Below are 14,304 nucleotides of genomic sequence, written 5' to 3' on the forward strand. Positions count from 1 at the left end.
AGAACAAACTGAGGGTTGATGGGGGGTGGGAGGGAGGGGAGGGTGGGTGATGGGTATTGAGGAGGGCACCTTTTGGGATGAGCACTGGGTGTTGTATGGAAACCAATTTGACAGTAAATTTCATATATTAAAAAAATAAATAAATAAATAAAAATTAAAAAAAAAACAACAACAACAACAACAATCCGAGTAACCAGACAAGAGGAGGGAAGAGATAAGGAGAAAAGTAAGGAAGAATGTATCTATACAATAAGAATTGTCCAAGAATTAAATCAGGCTATGTAACAGCGCTGGTCTGGAGAAGGGGCTGTCTAATTTCTCAGCATCAATCCTGCTCTTGAAGATATGCAGTTACCAAGTGTGGAGGGGCATGGTTTGGTGTAGGTGGGTACTGCTTCCACTGTGGGTCCTTTGTCCATTCCCTGACACCCCACCTTGTTGGTGATGGGGAGAAAAATGGTGACAACCCTGTCTCTCCTCCGTAGACCAGGTGTCCTAAACCACTCTGTTCAAGCTGTCCTCACTGTGCCATGGGTGTAAACGAGGCAATTTGCCCCCCTCTTCTGACTCCCATGCCTCCCTGGTGCTTGGCTTGGATTTAAACCCTGATGTCTTAGAGATTCCCACTCCGTGCATCCTGGTTCTGAGTAAGAGATGCCTCACAGCCTCACAGTACAGAGAATGTGTGGCTTATCCCACTCTGCTGACTCCCATGTGTCGCTGGCGCTCCGCTGGGACTTCAACTCTGATGTCTTTAAGGTTACCACTCTGTCTGCCCCGGTTCAGGAAGTTTCACTCCTTTGAGCTGATATATACCTTCTTCCCACAACACTCCAGGGAGGGGATCGCTTTCTCCTAATGTGGACTGCACCTCTGAGCTAGTTACTGAGCCTGGGGCTGGCTCCCCACCTCTCCAGGTATGTGAACAGGGCAGCCAGGCTGAGTCCAGAGAAAGCACTGCAGTTAGAGATTCGATCTTTCTCCTTATTGGTCGCTGGTTTTTCTCTTGTCCAGATACAGTCCTATATTCCCCAGCCTCTCTTTCTCTTCCCTTTGTCTCTCTGTAGAAGGAGTCCCTCCCCTCCATTTGTTTGATCTCTCTCAGTTCACAATCACCCACCCATAGGTGGCCTGTCAGGTTGTCCCAGTGGGTCCTTGGAAGTGACTCTGTCACTTTGCTTTTTGGACTCTTACAGTTCAAACTCCTTTGGTCTCAACACTACTTTGAGAGATGAGGGAACGTCGGATTCTCCTACTTCTCCATCATGTTGGCCCCTCCTCCTTAATTTCCTTTTTGTATAACTTGTTAGTTTTAGAAACAGAGTTTTAAGTTTTGATATTTCAATCTGAAAATTTGCTTATTTTTTTACTCTATTTCATTTTTAATGTTTTTTAAAGCTTTGCACATATAATATATTGTCAGTTACAACCAGAAATAACTTCTCTTCTGATTCGAATGAGTATTATTCTGTTTCTTTTTTTTTTAACGTTTATTTATTTTTGAGACAGAGACAGAGCATGAACAGGGGAGGGGCAGAGAGAGAGGGAGACACAGAATCTGAAACAGGCTCCAGCCTCTGAGCTGTCAGCACAGAGCCTGATGCGGGGCTCGAACTCACAGACCGTGAGATCATGACCTGAGCCAAAGTCGGATGCTTAACCAACCAAGCCACCCAGGCGCCCCTATTATTTATTCCATTTCTTGACTAACTGCCTGGTCTAAAACTTGCAGACCTATATTGAATAGAGGTAGTGAGAGTGAGCATTTTCTTTTCCTAGTTCCTGATCTTATTTTATTTATTTTATTTTTATTTATTCATTCATTCATTCATTTTGAGAGAGACAGAGACAGGGTGTGAGTTGGGGACGGGCAGAGAGAGTGGGAGAAAGAGAATCAAGCAGGTTCTATGCCCAGCACAAAGTACCATTCAGGGTTCAAGGTCACGACTGTGAGATCATGACCTGAGCCAAAATCAAAAGTCAGAAGCTTAACCAACTGAGCCACCCAGGTGCCCCTTTTTAAAAAATTATTATTATTATTATTATTTGACAGGGAGAGTAGTTCCTGATATTAAAGGAAAAGTTTTTCACCATTAAGTATGATGTTCACTGTGGACTTTTTACATATCACCTATATTTTGGTGATATATATTTTTTTCTATTCCTAAATTGATGAGTTTTTATCATGAAAGGGTATTGAATTTTGTCAAATAATTTTTCTGCATTTATTGAGATGATGTAATTATTTTTATTCTTTATTTGTTTAACATATGTTAATTGGTTGATTTGGGTTCTTAACTGATGGAATTAATTGACTTGGATATGTTGAACCATTCATGCACTGCAGTAGTAAATATCCCAAGTGAGCTGTTCATGGTGTATGTTCCTTTTAACGTACTGTTACATTGAGTTTGCTAGTGTTTTGTTGAGGATTCTTATGTCTATATTAATCAAGAATATTGATCTGTAGTTTTCTTTTGTTGTAGTGTCTTTGTTTGGCTTTTATATGTGATTAATGATGAACTTTTAATCTAAATTTGGAAGTGTCCCCTTTATTCTATTTCTTAGAAAACTTTGAGATGGACTGCTGTTAATTCTTCTTTAAATACTTGGGAAAAGTGACCAGTGAAGCCATCTGGTTCTGGGCTTTGTTTTGTTGGGAGATTTTAAATTATTGGGCCAATCTTCTCACTCGTTATTAGCCTGTGCAAATTTTCCACTTTCTCTTGATTCTTGGTAGATTTCTTGTTTCCAGAAATGTATCCATTTCTTTTAAATTACCCTATATGTTGGCTTGTAATCATTTATAGTAATCTCTTAAAATTCTTTGTATCACTGTAGCATCAGTTGTAGTGTCTTTCATTTATAATTTTAATAATTTGAGTCATCTTTTTCATACCTAGTTTAACTAAGGGCTTTCCAATTTTGTTTATCTTTTCAAAAAACCAACTTTTAGTTTCATTAATGTTTTTCTATTGTATTTCAGTTTTCATTTTGTTCTTTTCTGCTCTAATCATATTGTCCCCTTCTTTCTATAGCTTTGGCCTTATTTTTTTCTACTTTTCTAAACCTTTCAGCTGTAAGTTTAGCTTATTTGAAATATTTTTTTAATGTAAGATTAATAAAATTCCATCTTTGTACTGCTATTGTTGCATCATGTAACTTTTGGTGTCTCATGTTTTCCTTGTTTTTTTTTTTTTTTTTGTTTTTTTTTACTAACTTCAATTTTTTTTTCTTCTTTGATTCACTTGTTCATAAGGGTGTTTGTTTTTTTATTTGTATATATATATATATATATATATATATTTTTTTTTTTTTTGTTTCCTGTCTGTTATTGATCTAGCTACATCACCGTGTTTGGAAAATATACTTGGTATGATTTCAATATTCTCATAGTTTTAAAGAATGTTGTTTTTCTTGTCACTTAAAACATGATATATCCTTTAAAGTGTTCCATAAACACTTATGAGAAATGTATGTTCTACTGCTTTTGGGAATAATTACTTGTATACATCTACTAGGCTTATTTTTTTTTCCTATAGTATGTTAAAATCTTCTGTTTCCTTACTAATTTTTCTCTTGGTTCTTCTATCCATTATTAAAAATGAGATACTTAATTTTCCTATTACTTGTTTTGTTATTTATTTCTCCTTCAAGTCAATGTTTACTTATACATTAGATGCTCCTATTTTAGGTGCAAACATATTTATAATGTTTATATCTTCCTCATGAACTTATTATTATTACATAATGACCTTTTTTTCATTTCATGTCAGTTTCTTCAAATAAAGTTTATTATGCCTAGTATAAATACACATCGTTGCTCTCCTTTGGTTATCATTTGTACAAATATCTTTTGCCATCACTTAATTTCAGCCTATGTGTGTCTTGTAGACAGCATATCCTATTTTATTTTTTATTTTAATACTTTGAGTCATTCTGCCTTTTCATTGGAGAGTTTAATCTATTTGGTTTAAAATAATCATTAATATCTATGAAATTGTTATTGTCATTTTTTAAGTGTTTTTCATCTGTCTTTTAGATAATTTGTCTCTCTTTTTCTCTCTTGCTGCCTTCTTTTATAATTTGTTGATTCTGGGAAATGATGCACTGATTTGTTTTCTTGTTATATTGTGTATGTTCTAGAGATACTTTCTTCATGGTTATCATAAAACTTAAGTAAAACTTTATATAGTTATAACTATCTGTTTTAAGTTGATAGCAACTTACTTTAATTGCAAATTAAAACTATAATTTGACTCATTTCTACACTTTATATTATTGATGTCACAATTTACATATTTTTATATTGTGTATCCAATAACATGCTTTCAGTTATTCTTCTTATTATTACTTTTTTTAATTAAATTTTATAGTAAATTTAAAAATGAATTTCACACCACTGTTATAGTATTACAGTAGTCTATACTTGTCTATAGATTTATCTTAACCAGTGAATATTAAATTAACATGCATTACTATGGTTTTTAAGCTTGTTTCTATTTCAAGTTTAAACATTCCTAGAGAGATTTGATGGAAGATGACAGATTAGGAGAAACCCACAGACATAATGAGGCAACAAATGCACCTATCCAATGAACTCTGAAAACAATCTGAAGACTATCAAAATAGATCATCCACAGTTAATTAAATAGAGAAGGCCAGATGGGATTGCCTGGGTGGCTTGGTCAGTTAAATGCCCTACTCTTGTTTTTTGGCTCCTGTCATGAACTCACAGTTCATGAGTTTGAGCCCCTCAACAGGCTATGTGCTGACAATGTGGAACCTGCTTGGGATTATGTCTCCTCCTTTTTTCTCTGCCACTCTCCCAAATGCTTTCTTTGTCAAAATAAATAAAACATAAACTTAAAAAAGAGAGAGAGAGAAGGCCAATTGAAGAGTGTAAAAGAGGAAGAGATGTGGTTGTAAATTAAACTCAAGCCCAACTAACCAAAAACAAAAGTGACATCACAAGCATAGAGATGTGAAAGAATAAGACCCACACCTGAAGCCCCTGGAAACTGGGACCTTCACAGGTAAAATTCATTCCCATGATGTCTGGTTTTGAAAATCAACAAAGCTTAACTCCAAAAGCTTTAAAATTTGGTGGGTTCTAACTCCAGGAGTTATAAAATTCAGTGATCTTGAGGAAACTAAGTAGTGTAGCAGGAAGACCCTAGCCTTGTCTTGTCCCTTGAACACAACTAGATAATTATCAAATCATTCTGAATATCCAAGAAATAAACCTTCGGACTGACAGAACAAACCCCACAGCTAGGGGGAGAGAAGAGACCACATTGATGAAGGTAGGAAGTGCAAAAAAAGTTTGGGGGAGATATGAATCATAGTGCTACAGAAGGGGGGGGCTTGATCTAAAGAAAGATGAGAGAGACTTGATCATACAGAACACATAATGAGAACACTTCCCAGTCATTGGCTGAAAAAATTAGAGAAGTTAACTTTTGCAAGTTTTTGCAACCAACGGGGCTTAATGACTGGAGTTTTAAGGTTCAGCAGCCTTGACTGAGATAAAGCCATGGGGGTATGGCCCTGCTTCTGGAGAGAAGACAGACAACCTGGAAGCAGTTGTGATCTGAAGAAAGCCTGAGACACACACGTGGACATTATTGGATCTTCTTGGAACACATCTGTGAAAGGTAACATTCACAGAGACTCCTCTCGAGGGACAACAAAGCTTTCCAGTGCCATTTTTTCCCCCATCCCTCAGCATAAATGTAAAACCACCTTATAGGGGCAGTGCAACTCCCACTCTGGCTGCCTAGACTGCTTAGTCCGAGTCCCATGTCCCTGAATTCTGGTGAGACTTCCCTTCTTGGTCAAGGTTCAGCGTAGTCTCAGGTCGGTGAGAGCCTCCCCAGGAGGTCTGCACAGGCCCCTCCACACACCAAATCCCTAGATCCTGGAGTTTTGAAGTCAGTTGGCTTTGCTGGGATAAAGCATGGGGAGTGTTGCAGTACTCCTGGAGAAAAGGCAGGACAACAGCCTGGAGGAAGACAGCATGAAGGGAGTGATTTGGGGGTGCCTTGGACACACAGGATGTTTGCTTTCCATGGGGTGCTTTCCTGAGAGTGATAAGCATGAAGAACAAACTCTGGGAACAAAGCAGATGACTGGAAACATTTCTCTCACCCACATCTCAAGATAACCTTGGTACCACAACTCTGACACACACTGCATAATCAGCTTACACCAGATCCCATACCTCTGTACTCTGCCAATAGTGCCTTTCATGTTCAAATTTCCTCAGAAGGACAGGTGGGCCACTTCTGCAGAAGACCATTAGAAACCACACCCACACCAAGTCTCCCAACCAGAGAATTCTGCAAGGCTTCAATTTTATTGGAAGTAACATTATATCTCATTTAACAAGCAGACCAGAGAACACCTAGTTAAAACTCAACACACTCTAGCCAAAGAGAAGACACTGTGCACTGTAGACAAGGAGGGCCTCTGTAGATTGCTGGACTGAAAGACAGAGCAGCCAAAACACACCAGCATAGTACACCCAGCACTCATCAGAGACACTCCCTGAAGTGCCAAGCCTGGGACACTATATGACCTCTTCTTCATAAACCCATTATTTTCATGAGAACAAAATATAACAGGCTTTCCTAACACACATAAGAACATAAAGACCTAGACAAAATGCCAAGACAGTGAAATTTATCTCTTAAGAAAGAACAAGAACATTTCACATCCATGGATATAATAGAAAGAGATATAAGCAATGTGCCTAATGGAAAATTTAAAGCAACAATATTAAGGATGCTAGCTGGGCTTGAGAAAAGAATGGAAGATTTCAAGGAGGCCCTTACTGCAGAGTTAAAAAAAAAAATCAGTGAGAAACAAAAACTGCAATAAATGAGATTCAAACCTGACTGGATTCAATGAACACAGGATGGGAAAAGCAGATGAAAAAATAAAGGATATAGATTATAAAATAATGGAAAATAATGAAGCTGAACAAAAGAGAGAAAGAAGAAGAATGGAACACAAGAACAGACTTAGTGAACTAAGTGACTACATCAAATGTTGTAACATTTGTATTTTAAGAGACATAGAAGAAAAAGAGAAAGAAAAGGGGGAAAAAAGTTATTTGAGGAAGTCATAAGTAAAAACTTCCCTAATCCAAGGAAGGAAACAGACATTCAAATCCAGGAGGCACAGAGACTCCCATCAAAATCAATAAAAGAAGCAAAACACCAAGCCATATTGTAATCACGTTTGCAAAATATACTGATAAAGAAGAATTCTTAAAAGTACTAAGAGAAAATAAGCCATTAATTTACAAATGAAGACCAAAAAGGCTAACTGGAGATTTCTAAACAGAAACTTGGCAAGCTAGAAGGGAGTGGCATGATATATCAATGGGCAAATGGGAAAAAATCTGTAACCAAGAATACTCTGTCCAGAAAGGCTATTATACAGAATAGAAAGAAAAAGAGTTTCCCAGTCAAAAACAAAACAAACAACCAACAAAGAAACAAAAATTAAAAGAGTTTGTGACCTTTAAACCAGACCTACATGAAATATTAAAGGGGTGCTTTGAGTGGAAAGGAAAGACCAAAAAAAAAAAAAAAGACAAAAACAAGACAGGAACATAGAAAATCTCCAAGACAGTAACAAATTAAGTAATGAGATAATAAATATGTATCTATGAAAATTGTCCTGAATGTATATAAACTAAATGCTCCAATCCAAAGACATGGGATGTCAAAATGGAGAGAGTGTGTGACACTGTGTCTGTGACTCTCTCTGACAGAGAGAGAGAGAGAGAGAGAGATCTATAAGCTTCCTATAAGAAACTCATTTTAGACCAAAAGATACCTGAGGATTGAAAGTGAGAGGATGGGAAGATGGTGGCCTAGAAGGACGCTGGGCTCACCTCGTCCTGCTGATTGCTTAGATTCCACCCACATCTGCCTAAATAACCCAGAAAACTGCCGGAAGACTAGCAGAATGGACTCTCCCAGGGAAGCATAGAAAAGAGGTCCATGGAAGAGGGTAGGAAGGGTGGAGAGGCGGTGTGTGCTACACGGACTGGCGGGAGGGAGCCAGGGAGGTGCAGGGGCAGCCGACTGGGCAAGGCAGAGCCCCTGAACTCTGGCTTGCAAAAGCAGAGGGGTGAAACTCTGTGAGTTCTGACAGCTAGTGGGACTTAACATCTGGAATGTTAACAGTCAACAGCTCTGCTCTCGAGAGTGGGAAGGGTGAAAGGATGCTGGGAGGGAGACGGGTTGAGTCCCTGAAGGACAGAGCTCAGCAGGGGAACAAAGGCACTGGCAAACACCATTACTCTCTCCCATTCCCCAGAAATGCCAAAGGGAACCAGTTCCCATCACAAAACTTGCTCGCACCGCACAAAGGTCCAACACTGTGCTTCTGTGGATCCATCTCACCGATGGGTCTGCTTCCCTCCCAGTGCTGCAGGGCCCCTCCCTCAGGAGACCACACATGGCAAAGCTAGTTAAGCCTACCCCTCCCACCCCTGTGCACCTTGTGGATACACCCTGGCAAATATGCCTTTGGCAGATCCCATAGAAGCAGCATCACAAGCCTGGTAGTGTTCAAGCAGCCCAGATAGGGGCCACACCACTCCACAGTGAGTCCTGCCCATAGGAGAGGAGAAGATAAGGTACAAACTAGTCTGACTGTGGCCCCAGCTGTGGGCTGGGGGCAGACATCGGGTCTCACTGTGGCCCTGCCCACCAACACAAGTTTCTCCAGACAGCACAGAGGAAGTGCCCTTCAATTTGGAAATACCACAGGGATTACCCAAAATGACAAAATGGAAGAATTCTCAAAAGAAACTCCAAGAAGTAGTGACAGCTAACGAATTGATCAAAACCAATTTAAGCAATATAACAGAATAAGAATTTAGAGTAATAGTCATAAAATTAATCACTGAGCTTCAAAAAAGCATAGAGGACAACAGAGAATCTATTGCTACAGAGATCAAGGGACTAAGAAATAGTCATGAGGAACTTAAAAATGCTATAAATGAGGTGCAAAATAAAATGGAGGTGCCCATAGCACAGATTTAAGAGGCAGAGTTGATGATAGATGAATTAGAAGATAAAATTATGGAAAAAGAGGAAGCTGAGAAAAAGAGAGCTAAAAAAATCCAGGAGTATGAGGGGAGAATTAGAGAACTAAGTGATACACTCAAACAGAACAATATCCCTATCATAGGAATTCCAGACAAAAAAGAGAGAAAGGGGCTGAAGGTATACTTGAACAAAACATACCTGAGAACTTCCCTGATTTGGGGAAGGAAACAGGCATTGGAATCCGAAAGGCAGACAGAACTCCCTTCAGACATGAATTGATCTTCTGCACAAGATAACATAGTGAAACTGGCAAAATACAAGGATAAATAGAGAATTCTGAAAACAGCTAGGAATAAACGGGCCCTAACTTACAAAGGTAGCACATAAGGGTGGTAGCTGCCCTATCTACTGAAACTTGGCAGGCCGGAAAGGAATGGCAGGAAATCTTCAATGTGATGAACAGAAAAAATATGCAGATAAGAACCCTTTATCCAGCAAGTTTGTCATTCATAATAGAAGGGAAGATAAAGGTTTTCCCAAACAAACAAAGACTGAAGGAATTCATAACCACTAAACCAGCCCTACAAGAGATCCTAAGGGTACTTTGTGAGTGAAATGTGGCAAGGACCACAAAATAGCAGAGACATCATTACAAGTATGAAACCTACAGATATCACAATGACTCTAAACCCATATCTTTCTATAATAACACTGAATGTAAATGGACTAAATGCTCCAACCAAAAGACATAGGGTATTGGAATGGATTTAAAAAAAAAAGACTGATATAGTTGTTGTCTACAAGAGACTCATTTTAGACCTGAAGACACCTTCAGATTGAAAGTGACGGGATGGAGAACCATCTATCATGCTACTGGAAGTCAAAAGAAAGATGGAGTGGCCACACATATATCAGACAAACTAGACTTTACACTAAAGGCTATAACAAGAGAGGAAGAAGGGCATTATATAATAATTACAGGTCTATCCATGAGGAAGAGCTAACAATTATAAATGTCTATGTGCCAAATACGGGAGCCACCAAATATACAAAACATTTAATCACAAACATAAGCAATCTTATTGATAAGAATGTGTTACTTGCAGGGAAATTTAATAACCCACTTACATCAATGGATAGGCCATCTATACACAGGATCAATAAAGAAACAAGGGCCCTGAATGATACATTGGATCAGATGGACTTGACAGATATATTTAGAACTCTGCATCCCAAAGCAACAGAAGATACTTTCCTCTTGAATGCACATGGAATATTCTCCAAGATAGATCACATACTGGGTCACAAAACAGCCCTTAATAAGTATAAAATAATTGAGATCATACCTTGCACACTTTCAGACCACAGTGAAACTTGAAATCAACCAAAGGAAAAAGTCAGGAAAAACTCCAAAAGCATGGTTGTTAAAGACCATCCTACTAAAAAATGAAGTGGTCAACCAGGAAATTAGAGAAGAAAAGAAGAAATTAAAAATATATAGATATATATATGGAAACAAATGAAAATGGAAATACAACAATACAAATCCTTTGGGATGCAGCGAAGGCAGTCTTGAGAGGAAAATACATTGCAATCCAAGCCTATCTTAAGAAACAGGAAAAATCCCAAATATAAAATTTAACAGCACACATAAAGGAAAGAGAAGGACAGCAAAGACACTGCAAACCCAGCAGAAGAAGAGAAATTATAAAGATCGGAGCAGAAATAAACAATATAGAATCTAAAAAAACTGTAGAACAGATCAATGAAAGTAAGAACTGTGTTTTTTTTTTTTAAATAAAGGAAATTGATAAACCTCTAGCCAGGCTTCTCAAAAAGAAAAGGGAGAGGACCGAAATAGATAAAATCATGAATGAAATAGAATTATCACAACCAATCCCTCAGAAATACAAGCAATTATCAGGGAATACTATGAAAATCTATATGCCAACAAACTGGACAACCTGGAAGAAATGGACAAATTCCTAAGCACCACACACTATCAAAACTCAAACAGGAAGAAACAGAAAACTTGAACAAACCCATAACCAGTGAATTAATTGAATAAATTATCAAAAATCTCCCAACAAATAAGAGTCTAGGACCACTTGGCTTCCCTGGGGAATTCTACCAGACATTTAAAGCAGAGATAATACCTATCCTTCTCAAGCTGTTCCAAAAATTAGAAAGGGAAGGAAAACTGCCAGACTAATTACATGAAGCCAGCATTACTTTGATTCCCAAACCAGACAGAGGCCCAGCAAAAAAGAGAACTACAGGCCAATATCCCTGATGAATATGGATGCAAAAATTCTCAACAAGATACAAGCAAATCGAATTCAACAGCATATAAAAAGAATTATTCACCATGATCAAGTGGGATTTATTCCTTGGCTTCAGGGCTGATTCAATGTTCACAAATCAATCAATGTGATACATCACATTAATAAAAGAAAAGATAAGAACCATATGATTCTGTCTATCAATGCAGAAAAAAAAACTGACAAAATTCAGCATCCTTTCTCAATAAAAAATCCATGAGAAAGTCAGGATAGAAGGAACATACTTAAACATTATAAAAGCAATTTATGAAAAACCCACAGCTAATATCATCTTAATGGGGAAAAACAGAGCTTTCCCCTGAGATCAGGAACACGACAGGCATGTCCACTCTCACCACTCTTATTTAACATAATTTGGAAGTTCTAGCATCAGCAGACAACAAAAGGAAATCAAAAGTATCAAAATTGGCAAAGATGAAGTCTAGCTTTCACTTTTTTCAGATGACATATTATACACGGACAACGTGATAGACTCCACTAAAATTCAGCTAGAACAGAAACATGAATTAAACAAAGTTGCAGGGTACAAAACTAATGTACAGTAATCCTTTGCATTTCCAGATAAAGAAGCAACAGAAATACAAATAAAGAAATTGATCCCATTCATTTTTTTTAATTTTTTTTTCAACGTTTATTTATTTTTGAGACAGAGAGAGACAGAGCATGAACAGGGGAGGGGCAGAGACAGAGGGAGACACACAGAATCTGAAACAGGCTGCAGGCTCTGAGCAGTCAGCACAGAGCCCGACGTGGGGCTCAAACTCACGGGCCGTGAGATCATGACCTGAGCTGAAGTCGGACGCTTAACCGACCAAGCCACCCAGGCACCCCAAAACTGATCCCATTCATAATGGCATCAAGAATCATAAAATACCTAGGAACAAACTGAACCAAGGATTTTAATTATCTGTATGCTAAAAACTATAGAAAGCTTATGAAGGAAATTGAAGAAGATACAAAGAAATGGAAAAACATCCCATGCTCATGGATTGGAAAAATAAATATTGTTAAAAAGTCATTACTACCCAAAGCTATCTACACATTCAATGCAATCCCAATCAACCTTGAACCAGCATTCTTCTCAAAGTAGAACAAGCAAACCTAAAATTTATATGAAACCACAAAAGACCCCGAAGAGCCAAAGTAATATTGAAGAAGACCAAAGCAGGAGGCATCACAATCCCAGACTTTAGCCTCTATTACAAAGCTGTAATCATCAAGACAGCATGGTATTGACACAAAAAACAGACACATAGACCAATGGAATAGAATAGAGACTCCAAAATTGGACCCACAAAGGTATGGCCAACTAATCTTTGACAAAGCAGCAAAGAATATCCAATGGAGAAAAAACAGTCTCTGTAAGAAATGGTGCTGGGAGCGGTGCATGGGTGGCTTAATTGGTTAGGCGTCCAACTTTGGCTCAGGTCATGATCTCATGGTCCATGAGTTCAAGCTCCGTGTCAGGCTCTGTGCTGTCAGTTCTCAGCCTGAAGCCTGTTTCGGATTCTGTGTCTCCCTCTCTCCCTGCCCCTCTGCCACTCACACTCTGCCTCTCTCTATTAAAAAAATGAACAAATGTTAAAAAAAAATAAAAAATAAACGGTGCTGGGAGAACTGGACAGCAACAGAAGTAAACTGGACCAATTCTTACACCATTCACAAAAATAAACTCACAATGGATGAAGGACCTGAATGTGAGACAGGAAACCATCAAAACCCTAGAGGAGAAAGTAGGAAAAAATGACTTCAGCTGCAGCAATTTTTTACTTGACACATCCCCAAAGGCAAGAGAATTAAAAGCAAAAATGAAGTATTGGGACCTCATCAAGATAAAATGCTTCTGCACTGCAAAGGAAACAATCAACAAAACTAAAGGGCAATCGACAGAATGGGAAAAGATATTTGCAAATGACATATTAGACAAAGGGCTAGTGTCCAAAATGTATAAAGAACTCACCAAACTCCACACCCAAACAACAAATAATCCAGTGAAGAAATGGGCAGAAAACATGAATAGACACTTACTTCTCTAAAGAAGACATCCAGATGGCTGACAGGAACATGAAAAGATGCTCAACGTCGCTCCTCATCAGGGAAATACAAATCAAAAACACCCTCAGATACCACCTCACGCCAGTCAGAGTGGCTAAAATGAACAAATCAAAAGACTACAGATGTTGGCGAGGATGTAGAGAAACGGGAACCCTCTTACGCTGTTGGTGGGAATGCAAACTGGTGCAGCTGCTCTGGAAAACAGTGTGGATGTTCCTCAAAACATTAAAAATCGATCTACCCTATGACCCAGAGACAGCACTGCTAGGAATTTACCCAGGGGATACAGGAGTGCTGATGCATAGGGACACTTGTACTCCAATGTTTATAGCAGCACTTTCAACAATAGCCAAATTATGGAAAAAGCCTAAATGTCCATCAACTGATGAATGGATAAAGAAGTTGTGGTTTATATATACAATGTAATACTACTTGGCAATGAGAAAGAATGAAATATGGCCCTTTGTAGCAACGTGGATGGAACTGGAGAGTGTTATGCTATGTAATAAATCATACTGAGAAAAACAGATACCATATGTTTTCACTCTTATGTGTATCCTGAGAAAGTTAACAGAAGACCATGGATGAGGGGAAGGGGAAAAAAAGTTACTTTTTTTTCATAAGAGACTCTTAAAAACTGAGAATTAACTGAGGTTTGATGGAGGTTGGGAAGGAGGGGAAAGTGGCTGATGGGCATTAAGGAGGGCACCTGTTTGGATGACCACTGGGTGTTTTATTGACACCAATTTGAGAATAAATTTCATTAAAAAAATAAAGTGAGAGGATGGAGAAACATGTATCTTGCAAATGACCACCAAAAGAACGCCAGAGTAGCA

General features: G+C 38.4%; 1 protein-coding gene across 1 annotated transcript in view; it reads right to left on the minus strand.

Moving 5' to 3' along the window:
* Window positions 1–8,415, minus strand: part of LOC125935075 (olfactory receptor 2M5-like) — a 26,512-nt gene extending 18,097 nt beyond the window's left edge. Inside the window, exon 1 of the mRNA XM_049648783.1 lies at window positions 8,379–8,415. Coding sequence (XP_049504740.1) covers window positions 8,379–8,415 — 37 coding nt within the window. The remainder of the gene's footprint in view (window positions 1–8,378) is intronic.
* Window positions 8,416–14,304: the final 5,889 nt, after the last annotated feature.

This window comes from Panthera uncia (assembly GCF_023721935.1).
Source record: "Panthera uncia isolate 11264 chromosome A1 unlocalized genomic scaffold, Puncia_PCG_1.0 HiC_scaffold_17, whole genome shotgun sequence".
Taxonomy (NCBI): domain Eukaryota; kingdom Metazoa; phylum Chordata; class Mammalia; order Carnivora; family Felidae; genus Panthera; species Panthera uncia.